Raw genomic sequence first — 18,694 nt, forward strand, 5'->3', positions numbered from 1 at the left:
ATTGTGATGGCTGTTGTACCTTTATGTCTATGAATAATCAAGCTAATCGATGCAGATAAATGAACAGCATGTCAGACAGCTCCTCCTGCATCATTTCACAGGCCGTCAGGAACCATCAACACATTAGTCTCTCTACACTGAGGGTAATTAATGAGGCTCGTATAAAAGATGCTTACACTGGAAGAATCCTGTACGGCTCTGCTAGCAGAATGAAAATGTAAGTGTGAGTGTGTGTGTGTGTGTGTGTTGGGATTGCGGGACAGATCCTGCTCTGAATTTCTGTGACTAGCACTATCTTTGTAGTTGGGAAAGTTAACAACAAATTTTTTTACATTTTCTGAAGCATGTGAAACGCATGCCTGTTGAAAAGTCACTACCGTGATACAAACCAAACCAAACCAAACCTAAACTGCTCCGTCCCGCCCAGGCATGAACTCTACAAGAGGCTGAAGGTGTCCTGTGGTCTCTGGCACCGAGACGTCAGCAGATCCTTCAAGTCCTGTAGTTTGAGGTGGAGCCGCTGTGGACTGAACTTGTTGGTCCGGCACATCCACAGATGCTCAACTGGATTGAGATCTGGGGAATTTGGAAGCCAGAGGAACACCTTGAACTCTTCATCATGTTCCTCAAACCATTCCTGAACAATGTGTGCAGTGTGACTGTGCTTCCACCAGGGAACACCGTTGTCATGAAGGGGTGTATCTGGTCTGCAACAGTGTTTAGGAAGGTGACGTGTGTCAAATAAACGTCCACATGAATGACCGGACTCAGGGTTTCCCAGCAGAACATTGACCAGAGCGTCACACGCTCCCTCCACCGGCTTATCGTCGTCCCACAGTCCATCCTGGTGCATCATTACCCTTAGGCAAACTGCTCCGAGGTCCAGTTCAGACACTCTCATGGCCATTGTAGGTGCTTTCAATGGTGGACGGGTCATCATAGATCTCTGATTGCTCTCCATACGCAGCAGATGCACTGTGTGCTGTGACACATTCCTCCCATAACCATCACTGAAATGTAGTGTGCCTCAGTAGACCTTCTGTTGACTCAGACCAGTGCAGTCCTCGTGCATCGAAGAGCCTAATAAGTTGCCAGTAAATTCTGGACTGTTGGTAAATTCTCAGCCCTGCTGACCGAGATACTCTGACCCAGTCGCTCTGCCATAACTATCTGGCCCTCGTCAAAGTCGCTCAGATCTTTATTACTGCTCATTTGCATCCAACATGTTGATTATGAGAACTGATTGCTTTCCATCTATGACTCAACTCAATGAGGCCTTGTTAGGAATTATCAACAATATTCACTTGTTTGCTTTACCGCTGTGACTGGTGGTCATAATGTTTGGTTAAATATATGTGTGTTGTAGGACAAAATGTGAAAGTATCATTATTTTTACTCATAAATTGAAAACCGGACAGCTTGATTTAGCGTGTGCTGGTTCTGTCAGTCTGTAAGCGAGTTAGTGTGATTGTCTGTGATTAATTACATCTGCAGATGATTTTATCCCAGAGTGCATTAATTCACTAATAAACCCTCGGTGTCTCAAACGCGACCAGGCGAAACATGAATGCTGATCAGGGAATTAATGGATTAGCATTTTAGCGTCATGATAAATTAAATCCGCTCTGTTTGATATAGTGCGCATCGTGCACCGGGAACTGACTCATCCACCGGCCTCATATATCTCATGATATATCAGCAGAATATCTCATGAATATTTCATTTTCATACTTGCTGAAATCATCAGAAAGTTGACTCATCATTAAACGCGTTTCGTAAATGGCAAGTCAAAATTGTTAAAACGATTAGTATTTCTTTAATTCTGTATTTCTCTTCATGTTTTTATTATAACAAATATTGCAGAGACATGTTTGACGAAGTTTCTACAGAGAGCAATCCGCACCATAGATATATCTATGATGTGCACTTTAATCCGCACTGGCCTCTAGTGGTTCCGATACGACATTACAGCAAACCTCAATATTCACTCAACGGAAATAAACAGACAAATAAAAACCTGCACTACACAATGCAAATCATCTAGCACATTGGACTAGTAATTCATTTGAATATGCATACAAACATCTGTTAGATCAAAAGTATTGCCCTCAATATGGTTTTAACTTGATAACAAGAAGTTAGCAGCAGTGTTGTTTTAGATCTTTGATATAGCCTAATATTATAGTTTTTGTTAATATTTTGAATGAGTTTTTATTGTTGTATTTTCTGTTTTCATTTTCATTTTAGTTTAATGTTGGGTAATTTTGTTAGGCCTAATGTGTGATTTGTCGTTTTTATTACTTTCTTTTAGGGCTGGGAAAAAATTAATCGCGATTAATCGCATCCAAAATAAAAGTTTGTGTTTGCATAATATATATGTGTAGCCTACTGTGTATAATTATTTTGTATATATAAATACACACATATGCATGTATATATTTAAGATTTGTATTTATTTATATATAAATTATTTATATTTATATATAATATAAATTATGTATAAATGTATATACAGTATATACATGCAAATATTTCTTAAATAAATACATATGTGTGTATTTATATATACAAAATAATTATACACAGTAGGCTACACATATATATTATGCAAACACAAACTTTTATTTTGGATGCGATAAATTTTTTCCCAGCCCTACTTTCTTTTTAAAATGTCTATTCTATTACGTTTTTGACAACTCAAAGCATGGGGTTTGCGCAAAGCACTCGTGTCGATTAAAAAAATTGAGGTTAAACTACTATAGTCACATAGATTTGCCTACTTTTATGATGTCTTAACTACCTTTCTGGGGCTTGAAAGTGGTAGTTGCGTATCTGTCAATGGAGGGACAGAAAGCTATCAGATTTAGTCAAAAAGATACATCGTTTCATTATTTTTGTTCCGAAGATGAACGAAAGTCTAATGGGTTTGGAATGACAAGGGTGAGTAATAAATGACAGAATTTTCATTTTTGAGTTAAAACTAACCCTTTAAATCCCACATGAAGTAGAATGAAATTGAAAGATGTGTGTCAGCTCAAAAAAGATGTTGTAGTTCACATGTTAATATCTGATCTTAAGATATCTTAAGACCAGTAACCATGTTAAAAACAGTTACTTTAGTGTTTACAGGTACTCTGTGGATGAAAAGAGCAAGTGAGACAAAATGTGTGTACCAGGGTTTGTGTGTTCACTGGATTGTATCATAATGACACGGTTTTACTGCGGTAACTGATCTCTCTATCACCTCCTGTTACCATAGAGCCCTGGAGTACAATTACAGCTGCAGAGACACCTTACACACACCGTTTCTTTCCTTTCCACACTCGAAGAGACGACACAGACCGAATAGCTTCATTTAAGTGTTCTCCCAATGCACATCTATAAAATGTTTCAGGTCAGCGCTCATGGTTGATTCTCCGGTCCGTTTGAGGGCCCTGTCTCATGTCACACACACTCCTGGGGTCCCTGAACCCCTATGAGAGGAACCACGGACACAGACACTGGTGAGTGAAACTCTTTGTGACGTTTGCTCGTTTCATTTGAATTGTTTCATGCCACTGTGTGCATTTGATCTCTTGAGTTTGGACACAGATGAGATGTGTGCAGCTTTATTGGATGCTGTCATTTGGACTGAAATAAAGAGAAGAAAACGTCAGTCCATCAGATCAATATTTCATTATTTGCAGTGGGTCAAGATGCTTTTTTTAAAAACCCACTTGTGTTTAAATGCTAAAAAGCAGGATGATGGACAAATATCAAACGTCCTCAGCTGGAAGAGAGAGATATGGAGCAAACGTGTCTTGTTACAGAGACCTCTGGCTATGTGATTACTGCTAAGAAAGATCAGGACAGTGAAACTAGAGATATGTGACGTTCAGGCTGTTATCAGACTTCAATACTGGAATCCTGCACAGTATACAATGAATACGACCCACTATGAGGTCACAAGACCCCGTTACAGGCATGTTATTATTGCCATCCAGTTGTCATCTCAGAAATAAAAGTTATTTAAAAAAAATATTTCAGTGACGCTTTACAATAAGGTTTCATTTGTTACCATTAGTTAACATGAACTAAGAATGAGCAATATTTCTACAGCATTTAGTAATCTTATTGCTAATGTACACATTTACTAATACATTTTTAAGGGTAAGGCCTAGTTTTACAGAGAGAGTTTAGATTAAGCTATATTAGGCCTTAGTTCAATAAGGACATTTAAGTAGCTTTTATAAACATGCCTTCTAAAAAGAAAAGAAAAGAAAAACATCACTGAGAAAAAAAAAAAATATATATATATATTTTAAGATATGTCAGTCAGTGCAAGTTGCTTTCATTTAAAACAGATCTGTTTACCAGATCACTACCACAGATTATTACCAGATCACTTTTATGTGCTGAAGTTGCGTTCAGAATACATAAATGCAAAAGTGCATAAAATGTTAATTTATACATGACAATTGTCCTCCCTGACTGCTTGAATCGTCTGTAAAGCAGTGTTGTGTTGTGTTGTGTCTGCTGCCATGCCCTCAGGTGTCGAGGCCCCCACTCCTGCCGGTGGTCGTCTGGGTGCAGGTGCGGGAGGTTCACCGTTCTACCGCGAGCTGTGGTTCATCGTGCTGATGGCCGGAGTCGCGCTCGTGCTGTTGGCTCTCATTCTGGCTTTAGTTTTACACAAGGCTTTGAACAAACCACCGTTCACCCGAGAGCGGCCACCGCTTGTCCCACTGCCACTGCATCGCCGCAGCCCGCTGACCAACTTCCCACCCAGCAACTCCTACCTGGTGAGGCCAAAGACCCCTTATTTTTTAAGGGATTTTTAGATAAAAGCAATTACTTTCACCAAGCACCATCGCCAAAAAAGTTATTGTCCAGCTAAAGTACGTTTTTGATGAAAGTGGCTGCATCCGAAATCGCATAGCCTACTTCCCTACTAACGTTATAGTAGGCGAAAAACAGTATGTGAATTCACAGTACTCATGCAGGCAAAAAGTACCTGGATGACCTACTACTTCCGGTGAGATTCTGAAGGGTTGATATGATGGACACTTTACTATCCCATGAGACCACGGGAGAGGATTTGTGAATGGCAGTGAAGCAACACAACTGATGCTGTAGGTCACATGCAGGGATGTAGTGGAGGCTAAACGCACGTAAACGCCGTTTACGCACCTCCCAAAATTTGGAAATAGCGTTTGCCCACCTCCAAAGTGCGTTTATCCACCTCTAAATTTCTCGTTATTTGAGCGGACTTTGCTTTTCCAGTGCGTGATCGCCGATCGGCACATGATTCGAGCATTTGGGCCGTTAACTACAGAGCAGAATGCGCAGCGCGCAAACACGGAGCGGAGAGCGCAGCGCGCCGAGTTGAGTAAAGTTGGCAATAAATTCACAGATTCGAACTTCCCGGGTCAATAACTCGTGAGCTAAACGTTGTTACTACACAAATAACACCTCTTTTTAATCGTAGTAATGTAGACAAGCAGCTACAACCTATTTTTTCTCAAAACGAGCCTTCCCTCACAGTGGACAAAATACATTGATCTCTATGCGCAGGCGGCAGAGAGACAGATCCGAAGGGACCGTCTGCAAAGTGCAAAACCCGAAAACAGTCAACAACTTCACTGTCACACACTATAGTGTCATCAAAATAAGTTCACACATCACTGCTGTCCTGATGGTTATACTACAACACTTATTTTGTATAAATATCTTTTTGCATAATTTTTATGATTATTATTTATGAAAAATATTCAATAACTGCACTGTAATTCACTGTATTGTTGCCAAATTCAGTTCGCCCATCACTGCTGTCCTGATGGTTATACTACAACACTTATTTTGGAAAAAAAATATATTTAAAATTTTATATACAATTGTAAATGTATCATGTTGATGATTTTTATTATGAAAAATATTCAATAACTTCACTGAAATTCACTCTATTGTTGCCAAATTCAGTTTACACATCATTGATGTCCTGATGGTTATACTACAACACTTATTTTGGAAAAAATTATATTTTTAATTTGATATACAATTGTAAATGTATCATGTTGATGATTTTTATTATGAAAAATATTCAATAACTTCACTGTAATTCACTGTATTGTTGCCAAATTCAGTTTACACATCACCGACGTCCTGATGGTTATACTACAACACCTTGGTAGTACCATCAAATGATAGCCTATAGCGATGTCATCAGGATACACATACACCGGTAGGCAGTGGCCCACCTTACCGGGTGACCACGTCGTGGTCCACTAGAATTTATAGTTTACCCACCTCTTTTTTTACCACTACACCACTGGTCACATGATAATGACAACATGGTTAATGTAGCCTATATTCATGCTACACACACTTATACTATATAGAACATACTGTTTTACCGGTCGTGAAGTAAAAACTTATTCAAAATAAGTAGCCTAGCCTGATAATCAAGAGAATATGCGATTTCAGATGCAGCCAATGTCTGTTGAATGTTTTGAAGTTATGACCGTCGAAGTTAACGCGACACTAACACATTAACAGATTAAAAAATATGTTAGGAGTAAATAATAGTAAAAAAAATAAAAAAAATAAACAGGCTCTATTTGACACTATGAATCACCTGTACCTTAAACCAGGGTTGCCAGGTCTGTGCTTTTTCCCTACACCATGGAACAACAATTAATGAGTGAGTAATTAATGACAGAATTAAAAAAATTTGGTGAACTATCCCCTTTAAATGCTGGATGAGATCAATAAATCAGGCCGCTACATGATTATGTCATCATTAATACAAAGCCAACATCACCTGATCATATTTTCTCTTGACTTTTTTTTTCACACCTCTGGTCTGGTCTTGACTACACCTCTGCCTGTGTCTCGCATTTTTAGATGCAAATACATGTCCTGTCATTTGTCAATTACACAGTTACACTCTGGCAAGAGTTTAACCCTTCCATTGCTGTGTGCTTTGGCCTGCTTTAAAGGACAGGAACTGTATTAGGTCTTGTCTCTTCAGTAAGTTTGATTAGCATATTTGAAGTGCACTGACAACTCCTGTGTGAACGCCCCGATCTATCTTCCCTGAAGGAATTCTGGTCAAAGTCCTGAAATAATTATTCGCCATTTATCTATGAAATGTTAATGATATGTTTGTTCCTCCAGTTCGACATGGTTCCAGAAACGGTGGGCTCTCCGAACAGCGTCACTCTGAAGGCCTTCACGATGCACATGGAGGTCAGAGCTTAATTTTATGCACTGCGTGTTACAAAAAGACCCATATTTTGCAGATTCAACTTCTCAATTTTGAAATTATATGTATGATGAACAGTAAATGAAACAGAACAGTAAACGGTCAAAACAAAACAAAAAAACATTAAATCTTAAAGTAATTTCCGCATCACCAAGTGGAGTAAAAAATACGTTTTCTCTGCATATACAATATTACACTTTAAAAAAATTTAGCTAACTTCAAAGAAATGAGGCAACTTTTAACTTTTTAAGTTAACTCAACTAATTTGCTCCAATTAAAGTCAATGTAAATACTTTTGCTCATCTAATGAGTAACAGATAGTATTTTGAGCTTAAAAATGCTTGTCAAGGCAACTAAAAAAAAGTAGTTGAGCCAACTTGAAAAATAAAAGCAACCTATCACACTTAACCTTTTAAGTTAACTCAACTAATTTGCTCCAGTTGAGCCAACTTAAAAACTTTTGTTCATTTAATGAAGAACAGGTAGTCTTTTGAGCTTAAAAAATCTTGTCAAGGAAACTATAGAATGTTTAGTATCTAGCAATGCAAGCAGCTTGTGATTATGAAACCAAAACTATGATGGTCATGATATGAATATTATTTGCCTCTTAAAACCAGAGGCAAATATTTTACCCATTTTACCCGGACAAATATTTGCATACAAAAGTTCCAATGATGTGCAAATATACACCTCAACACACACATCTCAAACATGGTGCTGATCAACAATTGCAATTCAGTAAAAATATGATCTCTGAACCATATGACAGCTAAATAACAGTGATAACAGCAGCAGCATAAATCAAGCCAGTAAATGCAAAGCAATGATAATTTTTAATAATAGTTACCACATAATATTTTCAAGCTGCAGTGCATGATGGGAAATGGCACAACATTGTTCAATGTAATACATTTTTACAACTACTTTTTTTTTTTTTGTTAAAAAACATGTTTAAGTTCAAAGACTACCTGTTAATCATTAGATGAACAAAATGATTTGTCTGCTTTAATTGGAGCAAATTAGTTGATATAACTTAAAAAGCTGAGTGTGAAAGGTTGCCTCATTTTAAGTTAGCTCAACTTTTTTTAAAGAAACTTGAACATTATAGAAACTTGACATTTAAATTAGTGTTATTTTAGTAGTAGTTAAGTTTTTTTGAAGTGTAAAAAAATTGAAACTTGACATTTAAATTAGTGTTATTTTAGTAGTAGTAGTTTTAAGTTTTTATAAATATTTTGAATTAGTTTATTTAATTTTATTTAAAGTTGTATTAATTTTGCTGTCTGGTTTTGTCATTTTTAGTTTTTCTTTAGATGTCTATATAGTTATTATTAAGGTTTAGTTAGTTTTAACTTAAGCTAAATGAAACTGAGAAATGTTGCCTTGGTAAATAACTAAGTGAAATAAAATAATAAGTTTAAGTTTTTGTATCTTTAATGTTTCACTTAATGTTTAATTTATTTTAAATAATAATTTTTGTTTTTAAATGATTTTAGTTATAAATAAATGAAATAAATATCAAATAAATATAGATCCTCTGTGATGAAGCCTCTTCTCAGATGTTCTTCTGTTGTTCAGGAGGTGGTTGAGGGTAAAATGGTTGATGAAGACGGTTCTGCGGAGGGTGTTGTGACCGTCTCGGGTCGGTACGCACAGAACGCTCTACAGCGCAGCGTCAGTCAGTTCATGGACAAGAAAGACGAGGAAGCGTGGGAGCCGCACTTCAGACGCCTCGACAGCGGCCTGGTGAGAACATCAGGATTTATGATGCACTTGCTGCTGCTGGAAATGCTTTAGTTTTGGCTGATATATGATTTTGATTGTCAGTTTGAAGGTGAGGAGTTTGTGGACAGCATCAAAGGCTTCAGCACAGTCAGGAAAGAACACACCATGTTCACGGACACTAACCTTTGACCTTCATCATGACCTCTGACCCTCATCACATATGAGAGCGGGATCGGCACTTTCTCCAAACATCTGATATCAGAGGAAAATAAACTGAACTATGTTTTGGTGAAGTAAGAGCCGCTCTGGGACTCTCGTCTCTATGGACCTGCGACATTAATCGTGTCTCCGACTCCAACGCAGACAGGAGGAAATCACATTACACAGCAGGCCAAAAAAACTAAACAAAAAACAGGTTCACATCATTATTGAACCACTGACTTGAAACTAATGTTTCTGTAAGATGGCAAACAAGTATTTTTCAAAGTTGGCTTGAATGGAATATTTGTTTTAACTGAACATTTATTTTTATTTTTCTGAATTTTCTTTTTGTTGTTGTTGTGGCAGATGTAATATTTAAGCTTTAAAGTTCAAGAAGTCACTTGATATTAATATATTAAAGACAAATTTTCATTAAAACTTTGTATAAAGTGATTATCCATCTGTTAGACGTCACCATCCCTTACATTTACACTTAAGTTAATATTTGCTTTCTGCACTCAAGCAGTTGATTTTATAATATATGATTTTATTTAACTTATCTTTTCTCATTTTTATATATATATATATATTTTTTTTTTAAATGTAACAATTATTATAATTTTTTCTAAGGCTTGATTCATTTTCTTTTGCATAATTTGCATATTTAAACGCAACATTTCAGGAAGTATGGGGATTTTTTGAATGTGGTGGGTCATTTCAAATATTAACCATAACACAAGCTAACATACATTTTACTACTCCAAGATCCCACTTTTTATAATCAAGCAACACTGGGACTATGTTGTTTAACACACTTGACATTCAAATATTGGGGTTCATGCTCCCTAAAAAAGGGTTAACGGACAAATGAATGGGTTAATTGTGTAAAGATAATTTTTTTGTATTAGACAAGCAACCCCATAATAAGGAAAGTTTACACCTGGACATAAGTTATAAAATATTTTCAAGAATTAAATTTTACAGATATTTTCTTTAAAACATCTTTATGAATCTGGCCCATTGAGAGGCACTGAAAGACAAACGCACCACGGGTTTGATGAACAGAACAGATGCTTTTATTTGAAAACTGCCCTGCTACATACAATGCATTATAAAATACTAATTCATTAATGTTGCATTAAAAATAAGGTACAAAATTTCATGCATTCAAAAAGGCAGCGTTTCATTATTGCTTGTATAAATATATAATCTCTAGTTATTATAGTACGTTGTACCCTGATTTACTGTGCTAATGTTCCTCAGAATCAGGCCACGACAACCTGACGACACAAACAAGAGCTGTAGTTCAACATTTTATGCAAATGTCGTGTTCTGCAAAACCGTTCCCTTTTAGATCAATTGAAAGTGCGTGAAACGACTTTTTCGTTCGGAATGCTTTACAAGCATAAAAACAACATGGACCCTTTTAATGCGAGGATGCACGTTCATCTGGGACACGAGACAGTCGAGTGCTTTACTTGCATTAACATAAAAACGGCACACGACTGACTGATGAAACAAACGAACACATCCAGTAAGTGTTGATAGTTCCCCCTCAGAAGAGACTGATTTAGACCCGAGACGTGAGATGTTCTCGTCCTCACGTGCAGAAACTGCTACCTGAGTTTAAAGGACTAGTTCACTAAAAAAAAATGTCGTTCCAAACCCGTATCCCTTTCTTTCGTGCAAAACAAAGATAAACAGCAATCAAATGACTTCAGAAGATTGGGAATATGGCACATGATCCTTATGGACCTCTCCTATGATGCTGGGATATTCTTCACCTTTCCACACAAGAAATAAAGGTTTTGGAACGACATGACGACAGATTTTTATTTTTGAGTGAAATAATCCTTTAAAGTTGTGCGTCTGTGGGAACACGCATTAACTCAATCTCTCCGTCAAAAAAACAACATTCAGCTTTTACAGTCACACATTCAAAAATATCACCTCCGTCGGGTTTCAACAAAGACTAATAAGCCAGAGACAATCATTCAATCTTGTTACAGGACCTCGGTGAAGACAGACAGACGTGTTTATCTCTTTATGAGTGTTTTAGCTCTTCGTACCTTGTCCTTCCTCCACTGTTGATATCTCACATCATCATCACAGATTTCACTTCAACTGGCAGCAAATACACGAGCCGTTCGCTACTCGTCATCTGAATATTAATACTGTCATAGTAGATGTTAGAAGCACAAACCCTAAAGCTGGCCAAACACAACAAAGACCATTTAGTATGTGGCAATTAAATAAAATATTATTATTCTGTTAGCAGTACCTCTCAATCAGTTCACTCTATGATTTTACAGCTACATAAATGACCTACACAAATATTTTCGCCCTGTCTTTGCTGTAAAGTTTGCTTTCAAATCATAAGAAGCAAACTAATTTCTTCTAAAGAGATCTAGATCTGCACTACTACAAACTCATCTGAGTATGATGCAAACATGCATGGGTTACGACAGCTGCGCTGTGATGAAAAGATATCAACTACAACAGAGGAAACTTGTCGAATCATAAGAAATAAACTAAATACTGCCCTCAAGCTCACACACAATAACATCTACACCGAATAAAACACATTCAGACTGAGAAATAAATGCCACTGGCGGTGTAAATTCTGTGCATTATTAGAGAAGAACATCATCTGGAGAGATGCTGATGACCAGATGTCCACTGTACCGATGAGATGCGCTGGTTTTCCACTCTGGAAACTCTATGTGGGACACAACACTGAAACAACAGACACGATTGGACAGATTAGTGAAAGCCTAATATATTACACTAGCATTCAACAGTTTGGGGTCAGTCAGATTTAAAAATAATAATAATAATAATAATTAAATACTTTTATTCCTCGAGGATGCATGAAATTGATCAATAGAATTATAAATAATTATAAATATTATTTATATTCTATAACAATATAAAGACATTTATAATGTTATAAAAGATTTCTATTTTCAATTAAACTTTCTATTCATTAAAGAATCCTGAAAAAAATTAATAAAAAAAGTATCACAGTTTCCACAAAAATACGAAGCAGCGCAACTGTTTGACATTAATAATAATCAGAAATGTTTCTTGAGCAGCAAATCATCATATTAGAATGATTTCTGAAGGATCATGTGACACTGAAAACTGGAGTAATGATGCTGAAAATTCAGCTTTGCATCACAGGAATAAATTACAGTTTAAAATATATTCGAATAGAAAATTTTTATTTTAAATTGTAATAATATGTCACAATATTACAAATTTTAATAGAAGAGACTTCTGTCAAAAACAAAAAAATCTGGCAGATTCTAAACTTTTAAACAGTAGTGTATATTATTGTGTTTAGCTGTATATGTATATTACGAACACACACAGCACAGAGACAAACACAACACACACACAGACAACAAAAACATATTCTACACATATGGGTGTATTTACTTGGATAGTTTGGAGAAAAACGTATCCACGGAAGTGAGGTAAATCAGACAAATTCTCCCTTTGTGGATGTCCTTATATGGAATAACTAATTATAAATACAATTTTAATGTTTGTTTTTTTTGTTGTAATTTTACTCCGTTAGTGTTATATGAAATCAACACACCTCTGTCTCCTGATCTCTCACACCAGTGCTAAAGGTCAAATGAAGCGAGAGCAAAAATAAAACATAAAACACACAAGATCAATGAGGTTCAGACTGACAGTGATGGAGATGGATGAGTGTTTCAGGCGTCTCTGATACCTTTGAGGATGTAGTCGGTCAGAAGAGCAGGAACCGTGTCACTGTCCTCACGCATGGCATGAAGAACTGCAGAGAAACACACACACACATGGACCCTCTTTAAATCTGGAATTATTATCAGAACATAATACTTTTATAGCAATGTATTAAATATTAAAATCAAATATTATACATTACACACACACATATATATTAGGGATGTCGATTTAACATGTTAAGGGAAAATAAACGCATTCATATTAATGCATTTAACGCACCCGCCTGCCCAAGACCTACGTAGTTCATATTTCCTAAAGTTGATTGGTGACGAACATGAAGCAGGGTAACAACACACTGAGTGATGGAGCCATTCGAAAAATAGCCTAAAATTCAAGATATCAGGGCAAAAATGCCCCAGTATGAGTTTTCTCACATTTCTATCATGATATAGTTTAGCAATATCACACGAGCAACGAGTACAATATCACAAGAGTGCTGCTTTTATCCCGAATAGCACGCGTGCAGATGTGATACTGATTGTATACAAGAGTTCAGTCAATAAGAAGTTAATATTGTTATATTTTAGACACAATATTGTCTGCTTTTGCTCAATTTTGCCAACGAAAATATTACCTAAAAGCCAGAGAAGAACTGCACACATCGGTGCTTCATTTCTGAATGAATCTGTTTTGAGCGAATCAATCGGGTGAACCACTGATTCAACGGTCATTTACAAAGCCATTTACAATGACTTATTCATATTTCCATATTAATAAAAAATAAAAAAATCACATTAAAGGTATAGTTCACCCAAAAATGAAAATTCTGTCATTTACTTACCATTCCGTTGAAAGTTTATGTGTAATAAATTCTATGTTGAATCAAATATAATATGTATTTCTAAAGCTACTTTTTGTAATGTCTATTTGATGCTTTTCTAATTTAACACAATAATGACTTAATCTTTTGGGGGTAATTTCTCAACCAAATTTGATGTGCGACTAATTTGCAATTAATTAACCACCACATCATGTAATTAGATTATATTAGAATAATAAATCATATTTTTAAACTGCACACGGATTCACTTTGACTCACTCTTGGTCAGGATCTGCAGGTCTTCTACAGACGGTGCTCCGTTGCTCCTGTCATACGGGATCACCGTCGTCAAATACTGAGACAAATACAAAAGAAGAGTCAAAAATCTAAAACAACAAAGTTCATTTTAATAGATAGATAATTAAACTGATTTTTCAACAATGAAAGAACATGAAAAAAATTATAATAATAGTAATAATTCTTGGAGAAACAGATTTGATTAACATCTGGGAGACATTCTCTGCACTCATTTAAGGGGAAAAACACATTTGTTTGTTTATTGTTTAAAGTTAAACGCCATGCCAGCTACCCTGGCTATATTCATGGCGAGAAAGAAATCAAAAACAACATTAAAATTGTTTTTTAAATTGTATGTTAGATAAAAAAACTCTACAACTAGATCTGGTCCTACTTCATTCAAAAGAGTCAACTAAAAATTCTATGAATTCTGACAGAGCTCAGTCTATCACAGTCCATTAAAAGATGCTTCGGTAAAAATGGATTCTGGCACGAGGGGCATAAAGGAGGATCTTCACCCGGTAACAGAAACATGAGTTAGTCTGGAGTGCCCTATACGACAATATGATCCCAGCGATTTACAAAATGGACACAACGTTTTACACCAACCACAGGATTGATTTTGTAAAGTTTGTTTGATATACACTGATCCCATTCAGATCCCATTTCTTTAGGATGTAAGTGTTTATAATAGGTTTGAGGTCTGAAGGTGGAATTGGGCCTAAAAAGGTCAAATGTGTTAAAGCAAGCTGAAGTAGTATTGATATATGAAAGCATTATGAAACTAGTTAAAACATTGACAGGCGTGAGGTTCTGTAGAGCTTTGGATTTTGTGGATTTTGTGTGGGTTTGCTGCTATTAGTAATTCTCATCCTTACGGTTCCTGGCACATACGAGCGGTCGGATCTCTGCACTCCTCCTGTGGGCTTTATCTTCCTCTTCTTCTTCAGCAGCTCTCGATGCTCTTTCTGTCGGTTCTGCACGTCGATGAGAGCCGAGATGAACGTGTTCTTCACCTCCTTCTCATAGTCCAGCTCTTCCCGGACTGCCAGCTGATCGATGAGCTCCTCTGAGAAACCCCGGATCTGACGCTCCACCTCCTCGAGACGCTCCAGCAGCTCAGACACACACAGACCACGCAACCCTGAAATACAGAACAAACTCAAGCTTATCTCCACTTCCACAGCACCATTATTTCATAACACCCTTCATTTCAACACTCCAGTTCTGTCTGAGATATAAAAGATATGTGTGAACATCTTCCAACATTACAGAGCTCAAAAGGTACTTGAACAGTTTCCATTTTACATTTCAGCAAAATCCACTAGATTATACCAGGGAAATTTCTCATTTCTACATACTGCCACAAAAAGTACTATGCTTTTAATTGTTTAAAAGTTAAACAATTATGTGAATATTAGTATATTCGTTTAATTACTTAACTGTCAGGAATAAAGAAAAAAAAGCAATAAGAACAGATACTCTGGGATGAAAATAAATACTTGTACAAACATTTAAATTGCACATAAGGCAGTTTTTATATCAATGTTTTAATAATAGAATTATGCTTTTAATCCAATTTGTTGGTGAAACAAACATTTAAATGATAATAAACTGTAATAACTTTCTTTCATGACAGATTTATTTAAACCTACATTAAATTATGAAGACATCTCTAGGAACAGGTTAAGTAAAAATATAATGAATAATTAATATAGTGCATTTATTTATCAAAACTCTCCTCTCTAGCGATCATTTTACTGGCTAACTATCAAAGCTGGTCAATGAATGGCTTATTGGAGGTAAATGTGACATTGTTCTCAAGCTGTTTTATTGACATCTTTCCACGGTTGAAACACCGATTGAGTGATTACAAGATACAGGATTTGTTTCAGTAAGTTGTACTGTATCTTTCAGCATACCTTCTGATGTTATTTAGTCTTTAAATAACATCAAAATTGCTGTTTCAGGGGCCCAAATTTCGGTGCATCATTAATACATACAATAATTGCACACCTTAAAGGGATAGTTCACTTTAAAATGAAAATTCTGTCATCATATACTCACCCTCATGTTGTTTCAAACCTGTATGAATTTCTTTCTTCTGCTGAACAGAAAGGAAGATATTTAGAAGAATGTCAGTAACCAGGCAGTTTCTGGGTCCCATTGACTTCCATAGTAGGAAAAAAATATACTATGGAAGTCAATGAGACCCAGAAACTGTTTGGTTACTGACATTCTTCTAAATATCTTCCTTTCTGTTCAGCAGAAGAAAGAAATGCATACAGGTTTGAAACACCATGAGGGTGAGTATATGATGACAGAATTTTCATTTTAAAGTGAACTATCCCTTTAATTATCTAATGCAGGGTTTCCAAAACTAGAACTTGTAAGTTGCAGAAAATCGAATTATTAATGAAATCATAAAAAAGTTCACATTAAAACAAATAATATACAAATATTAAATATTTTATTTGTTTCCCTGCATGTCATGTGACCATTAACCGATATCAGAGAAACATGAACATGCGAATGCGATGTTAAATTTTTGAAATATTAACTTAAAATCTCAGGAGGAACTTCAAATAATATTTTAGGTGAAAAGGTTTTGGCTCACAAAAAAAAAAAAAGAGTTGTGAATAAAGACACGCAGTACTTACGTTCCTCGCAGCTGCTGCTGGATGTAGAGTGTGTGAGTGTGTGTAACTCATGCGACATCATGGAGAGGTCAAACTGAGATGGACTCTCGTGTTCCTCGTCATCTGGAGACTCCTGCATGATCTCTTCAATCTCCTCGATCACCTGATTAACACACACAGGTTATGGAGATTAATGTACAGGTTTGACCACATCTGTCAAGAGTCGAGTCAAGACAAGTCACATTTATTTATATAGCGCTTTATATGCGCAAAATATGCCGCGTTCGCGCTCTGCTGACGCTTGCAATGAGAAACATTGCAAAATCGTCATCATTTAAGAATAAGATTGCATGGGTGTTGATCTTTTAACGATTAATCTGACTATGACTGGCCCTCATTCAATATACTCTCAAAGGGAGTGTGTTTTGAGTGTGAATACCTGTTCTGCAGTAAACAGCGGCTCCTCGTTCACACAGGAGATGATGATCGTGTGCATGTCCATCTGATCCCTGAGCTCCTCGTCATCAGACACGTCAAGATTAGGGACCTCCACCGTCTAAAACACACACACAGTGTGAGCTCTGTCTGCACGGACTGAAGGAAAAGATGAATGGATGGACAGATCTCACCTCCTGAGGTCGGAGGTTCAGTGTGGGCAGGTGTAGTGAACGAGTGTGAGAGGTTTTCCAGTCCACTGGCATCACGTTGCCGTAGTTCTCCGTCAGAGCATTCCATATCCTGTGAAATAACAAGAAAACAGAAGAATAAATAAGACAGACATTATCTACAACCTCTAATAAGGTTCATATATGCAGGTTATTAATGCAATTGCAATACAATTGGGGCATATAATGCAATGCAATACAATTGAGAAATGAGAGATGAACAAAAAAAACGGTTCCTAAAAAGCCTGATGTTTCATATTTGATGCTCACATTTTAACATAAAGTTAAATAAAGATGATGTATGGATAATCAAGTAAACATAAGTTGCTTCAGTCCATTAAGTGTTCATCTTAGAACATAAGTAACTTTTATATTGTTAATGGTTTATAAAAATAATTAAATATTTCAATTTTATTTGTGTGACACTGATACGACCTTTACAAAATACTGGAACCAAATGGTACAAAATACTGGAACAAAATGGTACTTAAATGTATTTCTTGGATTATCATTGAACTACCATGGTAAATGTCCAAAAAATAAAAACGTTAACGTTACATTATTTTAGTGTAAATAAAGAATCACAGCCACAAATGTGAAACCTAACAACTAATTCTCCACAACATGGAGTAAAGTAATTAAAACGGCAACGTGTATATTTATATAAACGTCTTTACAATATAATTATATATCACATGATATTTCAAGTAATAATCTTATTTTGAGTGTGTTGTTGTCACTCACTCGTCGTCGCGCAGCAGCTCGTGCTCGCTCACGGCGCGCACAGAGACGCTCGTGCACGCGCTGCCGGAGTGAGGGAAGCTCGCGCTCAGCGTCTCGTCGAAGGATGCGAAGCTTTGGATCTGCCTGGAATTCTCCGGTTCCGCGGTCCAGCTGGTGCTCGAATCGGCCGCTTTGAATTCGTTAAAATCCTCCCAGTCTTCATCGAGCGGAGCAACCGGGGCCGCCATAACTGTGGGGAACGGCGGGGACACAGAGAACGCGCGCGAGGGGGCGGGGCGACGCTGCCACGCAAACACGCGTAATCAAAGCCGCTTTTTGGATATTTTATTTATTTGTGTGTAAATCTCATTTTTATTTAATTATAAGTATAATAGTATAATTTTTTTATAATAAATTGAAAATACACCAACGTAGAAACTAATAAAAAAAAAAAAAAAAAAAAAAAAAAAAGATCAAATAACTAGCAAATAAAAAAATGTATTCGTGTCTTAATGGTGATAATGTAAAAGTCGTATTCTTTGAAGTAGTCTACATTTATAGTATCATGTAAATTAAATACACCATAGTGTCACCACAGTAAATCCAAATCCTCCCAGACCGGGGCCGCGCGTGAGGGGGCGGGGTGACGCTGCCACGCAAA

At 36.5% G+C, this 18,694-nt stretch overlaps 2 protein-coding genes across 3 annotated transcripts; one reads left to right on the forward strand and one right to left on the reverse strand.

Moving 5' to 3' along the window:
- Positions 1–2,762: 2,762 nt before the first annotated feature.
- LOC309481614 (usherin) lies at positions 2,763–10,825 on the forward strand. Its single transcript, XM_082146592.1, has 6 exons — positions 2,763–3,165; positions 3,260–3,503; positions 4,531–4,781; positions 7,156–7,227; positions 8,822–8,989; positions 9,071–10,825. Exons 2-6 carry the CDS (start codon positions 3,476–3,478, stop codon positions 9,155–9,157), a joined length of 606 nt encoding a protein of 201 aa, XP_082002718.1. The 5' UTR covers positions 2,763–3,165; positions 3,260–3,475; the 3' UTR covers positions 9,158–10,825.
- fez2b (fasciculation and elongation protein zeta 2b) lies at positions 10,223–18,327 on the reverse strand. 2 transcript variants are annotated; one of them, XM_082146591.1, is made up of 9 exons: positions 18,055–18,327; positions 17,275–17,383; positions 17,085–17,201; positions 16,667–16,808; positions 14,885–15,150; positions 13,989–14,064; positions 12,912–12,977; positions 12,774–12,801; positions 10,223–11,905 (listed from the first exon to the last, which is right to left on the reverse strand). In XM_082146591.1, the coding sequence occupies exons 1-8, from the start codon at positions 18,279–18,281 to the stop codon at positions 12,791–12,793; spliced, it is 1,014 nt and encodes a 337-aa protein (XP_082002717.1). In that variant the 5' UTR covers positions 18,282–18,327; the 3' UTR covers positions 10,223–11,905; positions 12,774–12,790. The 2 variants fall into 2 exon arrangements, with proteins under 2 accessions (XP_082002717.1, XP_082002716.1); XM_082146590.1 differs by lacking the exon at positions 12,774–12,801 and having other exon boundaries at positions 18,055–18,326.
- Positions 18,328–18,694: the final 367 nt, after the last annotated feature.

The sequence above is a fragment of the Leuciscus leuciscus genome (assembly GCF_965113295.1).
Source record: "Leuciscus leuciscus genome assembly, chromosome: 19".
NCBI lineage: Eukaryota > Metazoa > Chordata > Actinopteri > Cypriniformes > Leuciscidae > Leuciscus > Leuciscus leuciscus.

What these genes read in the sequence shown, in the direction of transcription:
- LOC309481614 (XM_082146592.1), top strand. Translation starts at nt 3,476, where the DNA reads ATGAGAGGAACCACGGACACAGACACTG. An exon ending in AACCACGGACACAGACACTG is followed by an intron (nt 3,504 to 4,530) that starts GTGAGTGAAACT and finishes CCATGCCCTCAG; the next exon opens with GTGTCGAGGCCCCCACTCCT. An exon ending in GACGCCTCGACAGCGGCCTG is followed by an intron (nt 8,990 to 9,070) that starts GTGAGAACATCA and finishes TTTGATTGTCAG; the next exon opens with TTTGAAGGTGAGGAGTTTGT.
- fez2b (XM_082146590.1), bottom strand. Translation starts at nt 18,281, where the DNA reads ATGGCGGCCCCGGTTGCTCCGCTCGATGAAGACTGGGAGGATTTTAAC. An exon ending in CGCTGTTTACTGCAGAACAG is followed by an intron (nt 16,809 to 17,084) that starts GTATTCACACTC and finishes TGTGTTAATCAG; the next exon opens with GTGATCGAGGAGATTGAAGA. An exon ending in CCTGCAGATCCTGACCAAGA is followed by an intron (nt 12,978 to 13,988) that starts GTGAGTCAAAGT and finishes GTTTCTCTGCAG; the next exon opens with TTCTTCATGCCATGCGTGAG.